At 34.6% G+C, this 21,475-nt stretch overlaps 1 protein-coding gene across 2 annotated transcripts in view; it reads left to right on the top strand.

Annotated features, from left to right (window-relative positions):
* The window catches only part of LOC106879411 (cytochrome P450 10), a 23,150-nt gene extending 1,925 nt beyond the window's left edge, over nt 1–21,225 (top strand). The window contains exons 2-12 of one of the 2 annotated variants that reach the window (XM_014928965.3): nt 1,325–1,425; nt 2,546–2,707; nt 4,226–4,422; nt 6,601–6,794; nt 8,197–8,417; nt 10,346–10,504; nt 11,572–11,738; nt 14,480–14,558; nt 15,520–15,673; nt 17,427–17,470; nt 19,994–21,225. In XM_014928965.3, coding sequence (XP_014784451.1) covers nt 1,325–1,425; nt 2,546–2,707; nt 4,226–4,422; nt 6,601–6,794; nt 8,197–8,417; nt 10,346–10,504; nt 11,572–11,738; nt 14,480–14,558; nt 15,520–15,673; nt 17,427–17,470; nt 19,994–20,140 — 1,625 coding nt within the window. In that variant the 3' untranslated portion in view covers nt 20,141–21,225. The remainder of the gene's footprint in view (nt 1–1,324; nt 1,426–2,545; nt 2,708–4,225; nt 4,423–6,600; nt 6,795–8,196; nt 8,418–10,345; nt 10,505–11,571; nt 11,739–14,479; nt 14,559–15,519; nt 15,674–17,426; nt 17,471–19,993) is intronic. The other variant, XM_052971591.2, reaches the window with a different exon arrangement.
* Nucleotides 21,226–21,475: the final 250 nt, after the last annotated feature.

Raw genomic sequence — 21,475 nt, 5'->3', positions numbered from 1 at the left:
TCAAAATGCATCTGAATTTGAAAAACTTGTAATTGTTTTTAAATAAATTTATTTACATACATACCAAACTAGTTTCAACAAAATTTTTTTTATCAATGGTAAAAATTTAAAATTGCGAAATAGAAAAACATGTTTAAAAGATTCAAAGATTACAAAATTCAATAAAATCAAATATGATTTAAATGTTCACAACATTCGATAATGTAAAAAATGTGGTTCATCTTGTTCATATATATATATATATATATATATATCTTCTTTTGTTTACTTATTTTAGTCTGATGACTGAGGCCTTGAAGAATTTTTAGTTGAATTGACCCCGGACTTGTGTTTTGTTAAACCTGGTACTTATCCTATCAGTTGCAGAGATGTAAACACACCAACACCAATTGTCAACCAGTGGTGGGGGACAAAAACACACGTATATATATATATATACATATATATATATATATATATATATATATATATATATATATATATATATATATATATATGTATATACGTGTATATATATATGTGCATGTATATATATATATATATATATATATTTATATAAGGGGCATTACTACAGAATAATGCCACACACTGGACTTGTAATGCCCTTTATATAAATATAAACGAATAATTATATTCTTGGGAATAGAAATTTCCCTTATGAATTTTTTTACACACTGGCTTCCTGATAAAATTCTTGTAAAAGATTTTTATCCATTTTTGAATTTATATATATATATATATATATATATATATATATATATATATATATATATGACAGGCTTCTTTCAGTTTCTGCCTACCAAATCCACTCTCAGGCTTTTGTTGGTCCAAGGCTTTAGTAGAAGACACTTGACCAAGATGCCACACAGTGAGACTGAACCCAGAACCATGTGGTTGGGAAGCAAGCTTATTACCACACAGCTACACACACACACACATGTAACGGCAGATGAAATACCGCTAAGCATTTCGCCCGGCATGCTAACGTTTCTGCCAGCTCGCCGTCATACCTGCCTGCACTTATTTTGTAGATGTTTATATCATAAACATACTTTGAAAAAAAAAAAATATATGGAAATGAGTGGATTTACCTACATGAGAAGATCATAAGTAAATTTGGCTTATTTTTAGATGGGTGTATAAAATTAAGCTTATTTTCAGAGTTGAAAATTATTTAAAAATGGCAAAGGGAAAAAAAATTAAGAATTGTGAATATTAATTCATATTGAAAGTTATAAACATAATATATATAACCTAGGCTTCTTTCTGCAAAAAAAAAGAAAATAATGTTTTATAAATGTATTCATATTTTTGTATTTAACAGTGTCAAATGTGCTCCGGATACCCAACCTAACTGGTGGTTTTGGCAAACTACTTCCACATCCTGTAGCTGTAACAGCTTCATCTGAACACTATAATGCACAGGTATGGGATTTCTGTTGTCATCATTGTTTTTGTGCTTACATTCCCCTGCTTGTATGGGTCAGACAAAATTCATGAAGGCAGATTTTGTAGGGTCAGATATCCTTCCTGTGGGCAACCTTCCCTTTTTTTCAAACATAATATTTCCTTCATGAATGTTTCATAGCAGACTAGAAATAAAAAACAGTGCTTAGATAAAGATAAAATGATAAAGATCCTTTCTAAGTTATATAGACTTGTAGAGCTAGTTTCCCAGTTTCTATGGCATATACAGTCATGGCCAAGTTTGGAACATTTTTCTTAAAAATTAAAATTGTTATGCCCAAGTACAATTTGATTCAAATATATACAATGTATATATTTGGGCATTTAATATAAAAATTCTAACTATCAGGCCTATTTTTCAAACTTTTGACCAAGTAATAATATATTGCAAATTAATATAACATTGGGCATTTAATATAAAAATTCAAATTTTCAGACCTATGTTCCAAACTTTTGGCCATGACTGAATATTCCTCCCTGGAAAGGATGCCAGTCCATCACAGGGTTACTCATCTTTGCCAGCTGTGTGGACTGGAGCAACATGAAATGAAATACTTTGCTCAAGAACATACTACATTGCCCAGTTGAAACCACAACCTTACAATCATGAATCTGATACCTAACCATTAAATCATGTACCTTTACAAGAGTAACACTTGTGTAATGACGATATGATGACATTCTTTTATAGCTATTGTGCAATGTCATGATAAAGAGACTTATGTGCATGTGTATGCATACACACACACATACACACTCTCATACTTACATGATGGGCTTTGTTCAGTTTCCACCAACCAAATCTACTCACAAGGTTTTTTTGGTCCAGGGTTATAGTATAAGACACTTGCCCGAAGTGCCGCACATCCAAATAAATGCTATTTATATAACTACATGGCTGACAAACATATTATAAGTATGTGTGTATGTGCATGTATGCCTGTGTGTGTGTGTGAGTATGTGTGTGTATTGATCATTTCCTTAGACTTCTGAATAAAAACTAGGAAAATAAAACCCTAAACTTTCTTGTGATAAATCAAATATATGTTATTGACACATTTCTTCTTGTTCCTTACAGAAATGTCCCTTCAACCATGTCCAGCTCCCTGAAACATCTGACTCAGATCATGTACAACTCTGTCCATTCAAAGCAATTCCCGGTGCTCCAGGCTTACCATTTATTGGCAACTTGCTAGATTACCGAGACAAATACAAACTGTGTTTCACTGAAATATTTAAGGTAAGATTGATTTTATTATGGCTTATTCAAGCACCCACCCAACATCATTACCACCACCACCACCACCACCACAACCACCATTTCTTGATATATTTCCCTTTCTGCAGCTGTCTCTCTTACCCTAGACAGAGACATTCTTTTGGCTGACCTTGACATTGTAGACAAATTTGACACTTTCCTTCTAACCATGGTTATATACATATACAGAAATACACAGGTGCAGAAAATAGTAAACAATGAAAATAACTGGGTAACAGAAATTATATTTCTTAATATGACAGGCAGAAAGTAAATAAGAAATTTTTATGGAAAATAAAGAATTGTATGGGTTGAAGTGGAATTTGTCAGTGAATCAAAGAGCCAAGATCAAAGGAACCAGAAAAAAGCTGTTTACAACAGAAAAACACAAAACTGTTGCAAAAGTAAATAAGAAATTTTTAGGGAAATTGACTACGTGTACGAATTTAAGTGAAATTTTTGAAGTTACTTCTGTCAGTAAATTATGAATTTACTTTTATCAATAATTTCATCTACAAAAAAAAAAACAAAAAAAAAAAAACAAAGCAAAAAAAAAAAAAAACACACAAAACATTGCAAAAGTAAATATGAAATTTGTAGGCAAATTTAACGAAGTTTACAGTTTGAAGTGAAATTTATGAATTTGCTTCTGTCAGTAAATTATATATGAAATTACTTTCATCAGTAATTGTATATTTGTTTCTGTCAGTAATTTGTCATTGTTATTTGTAAATAGTAATTGAAAACTTACAGTGAAAACAACAGAGAGTGAGATATAGAGAGAAGGAGAGAGAGAGAGAGAGAGAGAGAGAGAGAGAGAGAGAGAGAGAGAGAGAGAGAGAGAGAGAGAGAGTGTGTGTGTGAGAGAGCTAGTTAGGCAAATAAGATAGATATAGATAGATAGATAAGATATAGACAGATAGATACAGAGAGATAGATAGATATACAGATAGAGATAGATAGAGAGATATAGAGAGATAGAGAGAGATAGAGAGAGATGGATAGAGAGATATAGAGATATATAGACGTCACTGATGCTAGAAAACCAGAAGTAAATATTTTAAAAATCTTCCAAAGATGTGAATCTAATATAAAAAACAATATACTTTATGTTTTTTTTAAATGTCCAATGGCTGTAAGGGAGACAATCAATTTCTGAAAGTTACTTCACAAAGAGATACCTCCCTTCTCCACGTAACCCAAGAACAAGTGTTTTCTGCCCCGAGGGGGCCTGTTACTCATTATGTGAAAAATTTTAAGAGTCTAAAACCATCCCTGGAACATAAGTAGTGTATATTCCCAGTTTTGAGAAAATTGGTTGAAAAATACGACCGTTATAATCTTTTACGTAAATACACACAGAGACAGAACAGGATTTATATTATATATATATATATATATATATATATATATATATATATATATATATAATATATATATATATTTCAAATGAGACCTCTTCACTGTTTCTTAAACGTCAGGCCCATCTTTGTCTTTCAGATATTTCATAAAAGGTCGGAGAAATATGGTGAAATTATCAAAGAAACTCTTGGTCCAGAAGAAATCATCTCAATTTCAAATGCTGAAGAATACATGAATGTTATCCGTGCAGATGGTCGTCAACCAATCAGACCCCCATTGGAACCTTTGGCTCACTACCGGAGGGAAAAGGATTTGGAAATTGGTATATTTAACTCGTGAGTATACACAAGAAGCATTTTTAATATAAAGATGGTTATAATGACCTTAATGATGATTATAATGGTGGTGTTGATGGGTGGCTATGGTGGTGGTGGTGGTGGTGGTGGTAGTGATGGAGGTAGTGGTAGTAGTGGTGGTTTTGGTGGTGGTGGTGGTTTTGGTGGTGTCAACAATGACAAAGATGATGATGACAACGAAAACGGTGATGATGATGATGATGATGATATTTATTTTTTGCTGAAAGAAACTGATGAGATACAGACACATCATCATCAGATGGCTACCACCCTGGTATGGGATGTGATGTGCAATCTTAGTTGTCGTTGTTGTTATTCAAATGTAGATTAGCCCTGATTAACATGAATAAATAAGCATTACATTTGATAGAGTAATCTGATTGCTAAAGGGTTAACCAAAAGCATTCCAGCCTTTCCCTTATTCTGTTTTTAAGATGTGATTTGATCCTTTAGCATTCAGATCATTCTGTCAAATGTATTTTATTTACTGACATCATTTTGAATTAATTTTGTCTCATGGCTTTGAGATTTCCATGATGTGATTCTAAATTTTCAGAATGACATTGTTGGGTAGGTGTCAGAGGCCTGATCTGATCAGTTAGAACATAAAGCAGGTAGAATATTTTGGTTGGATATAGCCAGTTTAAAATGCTAAAGGATTAAAGAAATTCAGCTGCTATTTCTAGCAGAAGAAAGGACTGGTGGCCAAAGATTTGGTGCCTTACTAATGCATACTGTAAAAATGAGTTGTGGGAAGCTCTTGGAGAAGTGAACCTGTGCCACTGGTTTTGTTCATGGGTGGGTTACTTCATGTCCCTTTACACCTACTGCATACTTCTGGTTATAGTCTATATCTTATGAGGATAGAAAGGGTGAGATAAATAGAAAATGGGAGAGAGATAGAGGAATATACAGATGAATATATATGTGTGAGAGTATATACGTATATATATATATAAAACAAAAAATATATATATAGCGAAAATTACATCTTTATTATACATTTCACTTTATAAAGCTGACAATTGTTTCTATTGCATCAACATGAATATATATATGTGTGTATATATATATATATATATATATATATATATACATACATACATACAGATATATATATATGTATATATATGTACATATATATACATATACATATACATACATGCATACATATATATATGTGTATATGTGTATATATATATATATGTGCGTGTGTGTTTATGTGTATTTCTATCTATCTAACTATCTATCTATCTATCTATATGTATATATATATATATATATATATATATATATATATATATATACACACACACATACATACACATATACACACACATGCATATACATATATATAGAAAATATAATTCAAATTAATATTATATCCTCAAAAATATATGTTAACAAAATGTTATCAAGTCTATCCAAAATTAGTGACAATCAAATTGAATATCTGAAATATTACCAGTAGATATATATATTTATTGTGAGCATGTATATATACATACATACATATATATATGTGTGTCTATATGTATATGTGTGTGTCTATATATATATATATATATACATATATATATATCAGTGAATGTTTTCAAGTTGGTTGTTATATTTATTGACAAATATTTTACATATATTCACAATTCAAAATGACCAGCATTTGCTTTTATTGTAGCCCTTAATTTTTTTCTCAACTGAATGCATGACCTATTATGTTTAAATAATAGGTAAATGTATATACTGCACACAATACAAATCAATATACCATTTCTATATATTTATATCTTTGTACTATATATTTATTTGATGTTCTATATAAATATATATCAAACGTATATATTTCTATCTGTTTTATCTATTTAACCCTTTAGCATTCAAACCAGCCATATCAGGCCCAAATATTCTATTTCTTTTATGTTTATACTGGCCAGATCTGGCCCCTTATACTTACCCTACAGTATCATTCTGAAAAGAAATAATCACATCATCAAAGACTCAGAGCTACAAGATAAAGCATGATTGATACAAAACAACATGAATAGATAAGCATTACAGTTGATAGAGTAATCTGATTGCTAAAGGGTTAATATATATTCAATATATTTAATATATTTAATATTTATTAAATATTCTGAGCCAATTACATATGTATTTCAGGCAGGGTGAGGTCTGGCATAGGTACCGAAAAATACTGAGCAAGAAACTGCTAGTACCTAAAATGATTACTTGTCACATTCCCGCCAAAAATGCCGTAGCAAATGACTTTGTTCACAGACTGGGATGTTTAACACATAAAAATAATGGTGAAACTGAAGATCTCCGACAAGAACTTTTCCGATGGTCAATGGAAAGTGAGTATTTTATATTATTTTATATTATTAGTATTTTCTCAGGTCCTAGGTCTCCTAGGGCTGGCTACCAGGTTTCTATGGTGTATAATTGATTGAGATAACAGCATTGTCCTTCGATGGGATGTCAGGTCATTGCAGGGTTACTCTTTTACAGCTGAGAGGACTGGAATAACATGAATGGAAGTGTTTTGCTCTAGAACACAACACATCAACCAGTCTGGAATCAAAATCACAACTTTGCATTCATGAGTGCAACACCCTAACCATTGGGCTATATGCTTTCACCATTAGAAAGAAAAATAACCAAAAGCAACATCAGTTATTTTCTTTTTATTCCATAAAGCTCCACAGCATCAGCTACACTTTATTCCAGCTTTTGTATGGTTAAGTGAGTGTGAGATTAATTTCACAGGGATAGGATACTAATCTGTCAAAGATGACTTTCCCTACCCCTACCAGAAAATTTTCTGTTTTATACTCAGTAGAAGACACTTAGTCAAAGTGCCATGTGGTGGGACTGAACCTGAAACCATATGGTTGGAAATCAAACTTCTGCACCTACGTGTTTGTGTGTGTGTGTGTATGCATGTCCGCACATGCATGTGCATACTAGTACCGCTTTGTTTTCACATTATGTAATATTTGTAAATGTTATACTGGATCCATTTCCGATCTTCAGTGGAAAAAAGTCTGGCCACGGGGAAATATTAACTTGCTTTGCAAACAGGTGAGGGTTAGTGCCTGGAAGTCATAGAAATCTGTCTCAATGAATTTTGTCTGACTCATGAAAGCATAGAAGAGTGGATGTTAAGATGCTGATGATGATGATGATAATGACAGTTGACAAAGTACACAATTTATTCGATACCTTTTTCCTCTAAAACCAATGTTTTGTGTCAAAATAAAAAAAGAGAAAAAAGAAAAAGGAAAGAAAATGTTCTGGGACTAGTGACCCTTACATATATAACATACCTGAATATTTATCCCAAGGACTGATCCTCTTCTTCAAAACTTTAGAAAATTCTTCCCCTCTGATCTTCTACAGGTATGGCTGTGAAGTTGTAAAGTTAGATCTCACTTCACAGCACTTTGGTGACGTGTGCTCTGCTATAGCTTTGGGTTCAATCACTTCCTTGTGAGTGAATTTTGGCATTTGGAAACTGAAGGCTGTCTCAAAGACTATGACTGTTTCCAGTGGTAGATTTAATCTGCTATTTACCCATCACATATCCATTTGGCCCTCTGGTACCGTTCACACAGTCACTCTACTGCAATTATCATTATTATTTTTGGAAATGTTTTTACTTTCATTTTATTATCCTTAGTACTGTTTCACCACCACTCCTACCATCATCATCATTGTCATCTCTTCAACACAGTATATATTTTCTAACAACTACAGCTGCTGGAGTAATGCTGTTCAATGAGAGATTGGGTTGTCTGGAAGCAAACCCACCTTCAATTGCTATTGATTTTGTGAAAAACCTTCAAGGATTCCTTGGCCATCTCAATTACCTTTTGTTCAGTATGCCACTCTATAAAATATTTCGAACAAAACGGTGGCGAGAATTTGAGCATTACAATGATCAGCTGGTTTCCATAGGATCATCTTTACTTAAAAAAGTAAGTAACCTCCTTCTCACTGACCCTATACACACCACAACGTTTTAATTTTAGAATTGTCTATTGAGAACCTTTTGCTTACACATGCATATATTTTTAGATGAGTTATTGCTATAGCAACTAAAAATTTTCCAGTTATATATTTCATGTTTTACTACATTTGTCTGTTACAACGAATTTTGATTGCTTTACCTCTGACCATATTAAACACCTCACTATTTTCAAGTGTTTAATATTTACACACTCACTCCCTCTAACCCCCATCCACACACACACACACACACACACACATATATATATACATACATATATATATATATATACTGGAAAAGATAATAAGGTACTCAGATATCTGGATGGTTGTACGTTTACAGATTTTTATTAATATGTCACATGTTTTATAAATATTACCGCTTGCAGCTATTCTTGTAGGTTCTTCTTTATATTTGAAGAACCTACAAGAATAGGTGCAAGCGCTAATATCTATAAGACATGTGACATATTAATAAAAACCTGTAAATGTACAACCATCCAGATATCTGAGTACCTTATTTTTTCCAATATATATTTCCTGTACATCACCTCCAAACATTCCAATATATATACATATATATGATTATAAAGAAAAATATTTCCTCCAATGCATAGACTTCACTTTGAAGTGCTCAGGATATTAAACCTGAGGTGTTAGAATAATGTAGAAGTAAGAATCAATGTTAGGCAAATCAAGTTCACATATACATTTATATCTATTCAGCCCCAGATCCAACGTGCATGAATTTCTCTGAAAGTATATTCAATATATCAAACATATCAAAAGTATATAATCGATATATAAAAACATATAGAGTAATCAATACATCAACAATAGACATATGAAAATATATTGAAAAAATAAATACATATATAGATCAACTTACAGATTATAAAACAAAGTCATAAATTCGGAAAAATTCATGAATATTGGGTCTAGGGCTGAATAAATATGAATGTATAGATGAACTTGATTTGCCTAACTTTGATTCTTAAAGGGCCATCCGGACTCCCGTTTGAACCGTGAACAGGGATTAATCTTCTCTCTTCGCTCCTTTGTGCCACATGGGCTCAACTCTCCACTCCTCTTCATCTAACCTCCTCCCCTTGCCTCTCTGCCTCTATCCCCCTCCCTCCTACTTCCTCCCACCCACCTCTCCTCTCTTGCTCTGTCTCCTACTTTTCTTTACTTCTCTTCACTCTTACTTCTCTTCACCCCTATTCTCTTTCTCTCTTCTCTTTTACTCTCTTTCTTTCTTCTCTCATACCCACTTTCTCTCTCCTACTTCCTCCCACCCCTCTCCCCTCCCTCCTACTTCCTCCCATCCACCTCTCCTCTCTTGCTCTGACTCCTACTTCTCTTCACCCCTACTCTCTTTCTCTCTTCTCTCTTACTCTCTTTCTCTCATACCCACCTTCCCCTTCCCCCTTCATCGTAAAGCCTCCCTCATAAGCCCATCGCACCCCTACGCACTCCTACCCCACCTTCCTGTGCGTTATACTAATACATCTGTTTGTTTTCTACCACCTGTCTTTGTCTGTTGTTTTTTTGTGAATTCTCCCTATATATATATATATATATATATATATATATGGCCATGATGCTTCCTGACTACTCTTGCTCATGATCAGAGATGCACAAATCATCAACCACTAAGGGATGTTGTTCAACTGGTTAAGATCAAACAACTGACAAGCAAATCTGTGATATTGTGCAGAATATTTGCTGTAGCCTATCTTTTACACCAAGGCAAAACATGTAACATGATAACACTTCCAATAAGAGAGCCAGTGCCTGGTACTGCATCAGGACATTTATTATTATTATTATTATTATTATTATTATTATTATTATTTTTCATGATTATCTTTCGTGTTTTTCACTACCTCTTTAGAAACTGGAAAAGGCACAAGAACTTATGCTATCCAGTGAAACAGATGAAGACAAACAAACAAATAATGAGCTACTCACACACCTTGTGTCTCAGAAACTCCTCACTATGAAAGAATCAATCCATATGGCTATAGAACTTTTGATGGCATCTGTTGAATCAGTGAGTTAGTCTTCTACCTGTTATAGTATGGCACTCAGTACCATGTTGGATTTGCAACTTACAAGAAAGAAATAGAGAGTGAGAAAGAGAGAGAGAGAGGGGGGAGGGAGGGAGAGAGAGGACTTAGTTATGTCGCTTTATGTTCTTGCTTCAAATCCCACCAAGGTCAATTTGGCTTTTCATTCTTCTGGGGGTGTTGTTGCTGTTTGTTGTTGATCCAGCAGATCTATGATTGAAGGTTTTTCATACTAATTTTAACCTTTTAGTGGAGGCGTGTGGCTTAGTGGTTAGGGTGTCAGCATCATGATCGTAAGATTGTGGTTTCGATTCCTGGACCAGGCGACGCGTTGTGTTCTTGAGCAAAACACTTCATTTCACGTTGCTCCAGTCCACTCAGCTGGCAAAAATGAGTAACGCTGCGATGGACGGCGTCCCGTCCAGCTGGGGAACACATATGCCATTGAAACCGGAAAACTGGGCCCATGGGCCTGGCTTGGCTTTAAAAGGGCACATTTATTTATTTATTAATTTTAACCTTTTGCCTGCTCAAAGCATTTTCATAAGTTTGTCCTGAATGACTCAGCTTGTTTTCTGACTTATACTTAGACCTTGTTTCAGACACTCTGATTAATATAAAGCTCTGGTGGTTGAAAACATTGAAAATGCATATCACATATGATGCATGGACACCAGGGAAATATGTCTAGTGTATCATATGTGACACACAAGATACGCAAAAGGTTAATAAGTAATATATAGTTTCCAGCAGGAACTTAAGTGTCACTATGTACACTGTTTATATTAGTTGGACCGATGTCATCATCTTGATTGATTATGTTTTGGCTGTTGTATGCTCCTGCCATCTTCAGGTGTCTTGTGGTGAACTTGGTTGTTGTATTCAAAATTCCAATACAACAACTGAGTTCAGCACAAGATACATAAAGAAAATATAATGAAATCAACAATCAAGATGGGGATGCCAGTCCAACTATAAATAGTATCCATAACATAAATTTCTCGTCTCACAAATATAGAATTGTATTAAGTATCATTGTTACACACTGCAGGTATCAACCAGCACTTCATGGATCCTGTATTGCCTGGCAAATAACCCAGATGCCCAAGAGCAGCTCTACAAAGAAATCCAGAGTGTTGTGGGTGACAGTGAAACTGTCACGGCAGAGATGCTACAGGAGCTGCCTTTCATGAAAGCATGTTTCAAAGAAGCAGTCAGGTCAGTATTTGAACTCATTACCTTATGGATTAGTTAATGTTATAAATATATAATAGCCACTATGTGTGCGCACGTGTAAATCCACTTTCCATTGACTGCCAGTTACATTTCGATAGCTAAAACTTAACTTGAAGTTGTTACTTGTTTTTGGACATTATAAAATACAAATATTATTTGTTATAAGCAAGTTAAACATTATTAAATTAAAATTGCCATGTACGTATCATACTTAATGTATACCAACAGGCAAGATACTGTGGTTTTCATCCAAGATAAAACCTCTTATAAATGCCTCTTCAATTGTGTTCAATGGATTTTTATTCGGGCCAGTAACTACTTGCAATATCATTGTATGTATTATTCACTGTTTCCTACATATCAGATTGAAATATTTCTTTTAGGTATGTGACTGTAAATAGACATCATTGACAAGGTCCAAATACATCTGGAGTTCTAGCTGGCCACTGCCAGGGCAATTTTCAAAGCATGTCTGTAAGAAATTTAATTTCAGATGGAAACTGCAGTAATTTGCCTGTGAATCGTGTATATACATAATTTTGATATATATATATATATTGTGACCATCCTCATCATTTAACATCTTTTGTCCATGCTGGCATGGGTTGGACGGCTTGACAGGAGCTGGTAAGCTGGGGTGCTGCACCAGACTCCAGTCTGATTTGGCATGGTTTCTATGGCAGGATTCCCTTCCAAACCCAACTACTTTACAGAGTGTACTGGGTGCTTTTTACATGGTACTGTACAGGTGCTTTATGTGGCACTGCACTGGTGCTTTTTACCTGGAGCTGCATGGGTGCATTTATGTGAAACCACACGGGTGCTTTTATGTGTTGCCGCACAAGTGCTTTTACATGGCACTGCCATATATATATATATATATATATATATATATATATATATATATATATATATATATATATATATATATATATATATATATAAAGGGGTTTGTATGATAGTGTATAGAGGAATATATTATTCAAAAGAATTCCAAATCTGTCTCTTCTTTATGTTTTATTTATGTTCTTATAATATTAATGTAGGATATAGAATATATAGTATATATAGTAAAATTAAATGAAGTATTGATTGTTTTATTGAATGAATGAAATATTGAATATTGAATATCAAATATTAAAGGACTAGTATACTTTCTTGCACTTTAGCAGTCTTCAAGGTCCCATGTTGTGACAGGAATGTTTCAACTGTAGTTGACTGGCTGTCTTTTGTCCTTTATATACATTCCTGTGGATAGCAGTAGTAGTTGTTTGGCTATTTTTAGAGATGATGCCAAACCATTGGTATCTTGGTTAGGCTGTGTTTTTCCTATATTAAAACCAAGTCCATTTGAAGTTTATGAAGAAATCATTTATTTATGCATAAACATTACAATGAATACAATAGTTACTTGCCATAGGCTGTATCACTGATTACCAGTAGTGAGCTATGTATGTTAGCCAAGAATTAGATGACTATATCTTCATGTGAGATAAGAGGTAAGAATTAAAAATGTCTCATGCACATGTTTGGAGATGTAAGAATATTGTGATCATGGCAAATTAAACAATTCTTTTTAACCTGAGGTTAAACATTCCACCAAGATTCCTGTTCGTCTGCCTTCTCAAGGACCACTTGAACTTCTGCACTGATTGTCCCACACCTTATGACCATATTTTGTTCGGAAATTCTAAGAATATTTAATCAGTCAATCATACAATTGCAACTGGAATACTATTAACTTACAATTAGGCCATGATCATCTGATACATCATGGTCTATTTCTCATTACTGAGCTGATGTGGTTTTACTGTTCTGTTAAAAATAGTTTACCCTTACTACATATTGTAAATGGTCTTCTACATTTTATGTATATTGTAGATGCTTCCTATTAAATAGACTACTCTTTCTACACATTGCAGATAATCTTCTATAGTTGTAGTTTGTCCCCTGTGTTATAAACTAGCCCCTGTATTGTAGACTCTCCTTTCTACACATTGTAGATGCCCCTCTATATTGAAAGTTCTTTATATTGTAGATTGACCTTTCTAAATATCCTGGATAGCCCTCTGTATTCTTGGTTCTCCCTGTATTGCTGACAATGTTTTCTATGTAATGTTGATGGCCCTTTACATCTATGGCAGTCTCCTTGTACTGTAAACCATTCCCTACAAAACAGAATAACATTTTGTACATTGTAGCTGGTCCTCTAACAATCTACATTGTCCTCTCTATCATAAACTAGCTGCTATATTATGAACTCTCTTTTCTAAATATATTAGATGGTCTTCACTATTTAGGTTGTTCCCTGTACTGTTGACTGTCCTCTCTGCATATTGTAGCTGGTACTCTATATCAACACTTGTCTCCTTATATTGTAGACCATCCTCTATAAAATAGAGTACTCTTTATACATATTGCTCATGTCCTGTATATTTTAGAGAGGGTCCTAACTGTGTTAGTTTAGTGATGAATTAGTGTTAATATATTTAATGTAGAGAACAATGGAAGCCATGAAGCTTACCATAATGTCCTTATGCACTGAAGGAAAAAAAACAATACTAGTCAATGATTAATATCTAATAACTTGGTATGTCTCCTTAAATTATTTACTTTACCAATTCTAATTTGCTTGTTGTGATATAGAAAGGCCCAGCATTTATCAACTGTTCCTAGTTTTACATACCATGCTTTACCTCATATTCTATGATTTTAATTTACAGGGTGTATCCTATAGTGTTTTTTATCAGTCGTATCCTACAAAAGGATGTCAACATCTGTGGCTACAAGGTACCCACAGGGGTGAGTTAAAAATTTGTATTATTGCATTATGGTATTCCATACTTTTTCATTTCTTCCATATTTTTATTTCCTTCCTCTATTCTCTTTTGTCCTTTCATTTCTTTGCACATTATTTCTTTTCTCTTCTTCTTTCATTTCTCCATTCTTTCGTTGTATATATATATATATATATTTTGCTCAAAGTTTTTAGGCATAGATAGACATCTACATCTTCAGTTTATTTATACCTTTATAAAGGTATAAATAAACCACCATCACCACAATGATGATGATGATGGTAATAATAATAACCCTTTCTACTATAGGCACAAGGCCTTAGATTTTATGGGAGGGGACTAGTCAATTATATCAACTCCAGTTCTCAACTGGTACTTAATTTATCGAACCCAAAAGATGAAAGGCAAATTTAGCATTCATCATTCTACCGAGATTGACTTTGCTTTTCATCTATTTGAGGTTGCTCAAATAAGTACCAGTTGAGCCTTGGGGTCAATATAATCGGCTAGATCCCTCCCACCAAATTTTGAGCCTTGTACATCATCATCATCATCATTTAGCATCTGTTGACATAGTTTGATTGGAATTGGTAAGCCAGAGAGCTGCACCAGGCTCCGGTCAGTTTGGACTTGGTTTCTATGACTGGATGCCCTTCCTAATGCCAACCACTCCTTAGAGTGTCCAGGGTGTCTTTTATGTATCACCCACACGGGTGCCTCTGATGTGTCACCAGCACGAGTGCCTTTTATATTTCACCAGCATGGGTACCTTGCACATGTCTATATTAGAAAGGACTCTGGATAAATTTATCCAACTCTGGATAAATGCTCTCAGAAGCTGAGATATGCATGCCTTTGAGTGTTATTTTAGTGATCTAAATTGTAAGCAGTAATGACTTGAATCTTCTCTGATTCACAACTCTGCAAATTACTGAACAAATTACTCTGCTATTATATTCCGACAGACCAAAGTGCAGGCCAGTCTCTACAGCATCAGCCGAGACATCAATTTGTTTTCAAACCCAGAGAAATATGACCCACACAGATGGATCAGAAAAGAACCTGGATGTCGTTATTACTATAATCTAGTATTTGGACAGGGAGCACGGATGTGTCTTGGTGAGTTCTCTTTGTGTCTTTTACTTTTGCTCTGGTATATATATATATATAATAATACAAATGATATGCATGTATACATACATATATGTACATACCCATATCTACATGTATATATAGATGCATATCCGGGTACAGGACGTTAGAAAAATGAACAGGGACATAAAAACAAAACGGACTTTGTTTACAGACAACAGAACGAACCATTTGTATTATTATATCATCGAACGCACGTGTCCATTTGCAAGTAATTTTCAACTATATATATATATAGATCTGTTCATGTTTCTTATCTATATTAGAAAGGAATATGACAAGCAGGCCCTCCCCAACACTATTTGTCCTTATGTTTGGGTTTGTTTTCGACCACCACTTGACAACCAGTGTTGGTTTGTTTACATCCTGTAACTTAAATACATACATGCATACATGAGATAGGCTTCTTTCAGTTTCCATCAACCAAATTCACTCACAAAACTTTGGCCAACATGAGGCTGTAATAGAAGATACCTAAAATGCTGCACAGTGGGACTGAACTGAAGACTACATGGTTGGGAAGCATGCTTCTTACCACACAACCATGCCATATATATGTTTGTTTACATTTTTGTTGGTGACTGACCTTCAGCCAGCATGACCTGCTCCAGAAGGAGCAAAGCATGAACTGTAATAATGTTTCATTCATATCAATATGACCAGCAGACAATTGATGGCAAGGGTGACACTGGTGGTGTGGTGGTAACAATGATGATGCTAACAAAGATGAGGAAACCAGTGGTAATGCTAACAAAGATGGGGGTAGCAGTGGTGATGAAGATGTTGAGATGGGGATAGAAGTGGGGGTTGATGATGATGTGCAGGAGGAGATAGAGGAGAGTGACATTGAGAATGTTGATGAGGAGCAAGATAATTGTGATGATGATGGTGAGGAAGAGGATGAAAATGATGATGATGACGAGGAGAAAATGTATAACGATAAGGTTTATGATGGCAATGCTAGTGATGGTAATTGTGATGATAATAATGACGATGATGGTGATAGCAGTGATGGTGGTGGTGGTGGTGGTGATGATGGTGGTGGTGATGATGGTGGTGGTGATGATGGTGGTGGTGATGATGGTGGTGGTGATGATGGTGGTGGTGGTGATGGTGGTGGTGGTGATGGTGATGATGGTGGTGGTGATGATGGTGGTGGTGGTGATGATGGTGGTGGTGATGATGGTGGTGGTGATGATGGTGGTGGTGATGATGGTGGTGGTGGTGATGGTGATGATGATGGTGGTGATGATGGTGGTGGTGGTGGTGATGGTGGTGGTGATGAAGGTGGTGGTGATGATGGTGGTGGTGATGATGGTGGTGGTGATGATGGTGGTGGTGGTGATGGTGATGATGGTGGTGGTGATGATGGTGGTGGTGGTGGTGATGGTGGTGGTGATGAAGGTGGTGGTGATGATGGTGGTGGTGATGATGGTGGTGGTGATGATGGTGATGGTGGTGGTGGTGGTGATGGTGGTGGTGATGATGGTGGTGGTGATGATGGTGGTGGTGATGATGGTGGTGGTGATTGAAGTGGTGGTGATTGGAGTGGTGGTGATTGGAGTGGTGGTGGTGATTGGAGTGGTGGTGACAGTAGCAGTGGTAGCAGTGGTAGTGGCAGCAGTGGTACTGGTTGTGGTGATGACAGCAGTAGTGATGAATGACAATGATGAGATAACATATTTTTTCTTACTTTCTGTTTCATTTTTTACACCTGCAGGGCGAAGAGTTGCAGAACTTGATATACACCTACTTTTGACAAAGGTATTTTTCAAATTCTCTTTATATACTGTTTTTATATACCTGTCTGTCTTTCAGTCTTCGAAATTACCTCAACTCACTTCTTTACTCACTTTATCAATCACTCATACCCATTATATAGGTTATTATACTGCTATCTAACTTAACAAAATCTCTCACTTCAATTCAATGTTTATGATGAGAATTAACCCCAAATATACTCTTTTACTCTTTTACTTGTTTCAGTCATTTGACTGTGGCCATGCTGGAGCACCACCTTTAGTCGAGCAAATCGACCCCAGGACTTATTCTTTGTAAGCCTAGTACTTATTCTATCGGTCTCTTTTGCTGAATCGCTAAGTTACGGAGACCTAAACACACCAGCATCAGTTGTCAAGCGATGTAGGGGGGACAAACACAGACACACAAACATGCACACGCTCATACATATATATATATATACATATATACATATATACGACGGGCTTCTTTCAGTTTCCGTCTACCAAATCCACTCACAAGGCTTTGGTCGGCCCGAGGCTATAGTAGAAGGCACTTGCCCAAGGTGCCATGCAGTGGGACTGAACCCAGAACCATGTGGTTGGTAAGCAAGCTGCTTACCACACAGCCACTCCTACGCCTAATTTATAATTTGTTCAAGTTTGTGTGTGTGTGTGTGTGTGTGTGTATACACACTTATAGACTCACACATCTATACATATATATATGTGCATGTACACACACACACACACACACACACACACAATCGTTATGTGCAACAGAATCAGTATTAGATTAAAATAACAATCTGCATAATATACTTTATGCAAATATTCATGGAAAGCCAAATTAAACGCCAATATTTGTTTGAAGATGATATCTCTTATGGACATACTGTGTTAAATAACACAAACATATACCAGTAGCAGACAAAAATCATCCAGCAGAGGTGGTTGGAATGCTAGATGTACATTTTTGCCTTTTTAGACCTAGTCAGTAGCATGTACCCACAAGCAACCTTATACCCAGACGAAACCCATTGCCAATGATATTGGAAGATACTGACTGAAAAATCACTGATGCATCAAATCTATGATTTTGCAGTCACTGCTTTCCTATATTGGTGATGATGGTTTATATTGATTTTATTATTACAACCACACACACACACACACACACACACACACACGCAAGATGTAGTGAATGAATTGTTGTCTAAATTAGGCAAAAATGACATCTCCTTTTAACAGATATATTTACCAAAATTGTATAAAAATATCTTAAAGAGTAAATTTATTCAATAAAATTGCCATTGACTTCAACCATAACCTCCAGACAACTTTGGAATCGCCTGCAACTTTTCTGGACAGTCTCCTTGTTTAAGTTGGTGAATGCTGCCATAATCCTTGATTTCAATTCATCTTTTGTTGGTCTCTCACTCAACTGCACCCCACACATAGTAATCAAGGGGATTGCAGTTTGGGGGGTTAGGTGGCCAGATGTTAGGGGTGATGTGGTTGCAGAATTTGTCTGTCAGCCATGACTGGGTTCTCCTGCTTGTGTGGCATGGTGCAGAATCCTGTTACCAGACATAGTGTCTTCCAGCAGCCACCCTCTTGACCCAGGGCAGCACTACCTCCTCTGACACTTGATGTCGAAGGAGTTAGTGCCATGTTGAGTGTGAGGGCATGTGGGAAGGTGAATGGAGGCATAATGCTGACATCACTAGTGATTACTCCAAACACCATGATGCTGACTGGATGTTTGGTTTTTATCACTCTCGGTACATCTCCTCAAATTGCCACCCAAACACTCTGAAATGTTCATATTGGAGCTTCCAGTGCAAATGCAAAGTGGTATAGCATATCGTTTCCAAATTTCTGGTAGAGTGAGTTGCGTCATGGTGCTGGTTTTCTCACAGACAGTGCTCAACTGACCTTACTATACTGTGTAGTTGACTAAAACAAACAATGCTCAAACGCGAAATTAAAAATATAAAATGGTGACAATTTACTCATTGCACCCTGCACATATATATATATATATATATATATATATATGAAGTACATCTGCTTATCTGCTTATTGTAGTATTCCAAATCTCAATGCAGATGTTATTGTGTGAAATATGGATAAGCGTTGAAAATACAAGAAAATATTTTCTGTAGAGAAAAAAATTATCAAAAGGAGATTGAAAATTTTTTTTTTTTTTGCATTATTTAGTCACCATTACATGTGTTTCATTTGCTAGTAGGAGTTACAAAATTGTGCGAAAACACACATTGAGTGTATTTCACTGTCCAGCATAACTCACTGGAATTCTTAATATAATCTCTATTAACCAGTCTATAATTACTACTCTGACAGTTAATGATTATTAGAAAGGTAATTAGTGTGGTGGGTAATTACAGTTTTTACTTTGCTTACCTTTCCTATCATCTCTGTTTCTCTCTCTCTCTCTCTCTCACCTTCTCTCTTTTCCCCACTTTTTCTTTCTTTTTCTCTTTCTTCTTAACTTTTGCAGTGTTTTCCTCTTCTGTTTCAACAGATTATACAGAACTACCATTTAGAATACCATTATGAAGATGTGAAACCAAAAGCTAATATTGTACTCATACCCGACAGACCAATCAAGTTGAAGTTCATCAGGCGGAACTCAGACAGAAGAAAGATAGAAGAAGAAATTAATGAATAACACTGTCATCCAGCCAGACATTAAATTACTTACACTGTCATCATCCAGACTTTAAATTAATTATCCCATCATCCAATATTTAATTTAATTATATCATCATCTTTTAGATTTTAAATTAATTAAACTGTCATCTAGATTTTAAATAAATGATACCATCATCTTTCAAACTTTAAATTGATTATACCGCCATCAACATCCAATCTTTAAATTAATTACACCTTCATCATATGGACTTTAAATTAATTATTCTGTCATCAACCAGACTTTGATCTAATTATACCATCATCAACCAGATTTTAATATAATTATACTGTCATCATCCAGGTTTTAAATAAATTATGCTGTCACCATCCAAACTTTAAACTAACTATACTGTCATTGTTCATATTTTAAATTAATTACACTGTCATCATCCAGGTTTTAAATAAATTATACTGTCATCATCCAGACTTTGAACTAATTCTACCATCATTGTACAGACTTTGATATAATTATACTGTCATCATCCAGGTTTTAAATAAATTATTCCTTCATTTGAATAAATAGTCATTAATTACCTTTGCGAAATTCATGAGTTTAGATATAATTGTATTCCATGAAGAGAAGAATCAGAGATTCCAAAACTAACCCTTTGTCTCCAAGAAGAAGAATCAGGCCTTAAACATAACAGCTTCTTTTCCCCATGGCATATACAAACCAAACACACTTTTCAGTGTAATTTTTGCTGATAACCACCACCAGTTTTTTAGATTCTGTTTTTATAACCTGTTATAAATACTATATACACTTAACTAGTTCATTTGTGCCTTGTTCTAGACAATTAATTCCCTATGATTTGTTTTTAGAGATTATTTAAAATAGGTAACATAATTAACTCCACTTCATTGTTCAGTCCCATATAGTTAGATTGATGGGACTAACATCACATGAATGGTTTTACATGGATAATTTTACATTGTTAATTCTATGGCAAAATAATATTTCCTCCCATGAATTGGTGATAATATTTGTGCAATTATTTCTCTTTATTTCAAAAAGTGTTTTAAAAATTTTTGACAAAAACGAAAAATAAATTTTTAAAAATCTGTTTTTAGTTATATATATGTATATATATATATATATATAAATATATATATATATATATATATATATATATATATATATATATATATATATATATATATATATATATGAAACAGAAAACAACCTCAATGATATTTCAATATGTTCATTCCTACATCTGTTTTAATGATTCTTACATCGCTATACTATTATGTAAGGTGTAAGAATCACATCTTCAGGGAATCAAGCTGCATTCACAGCTCCCCATTCAGA

The sequence above is a fragment of the Octopus bimaculoides genome, chromosome 11 (assembly GCF_046866305.1).
Source record: "Octopus bimaculoides isolate indiv1 chromosome 11, ASM4686630v1, whole genome shotgun sequence".
Classification (NCBI taxonomy): domain Eukaryota; kingdom Metazoa; phylum Mollusca; class Cephalopoda; order Octopoda; family Octopodidae; genus Octopus; species Octopus bimaculoides.
This window is presented reverse-complemented; position numbering and strand designations above follow the sequence as displayed.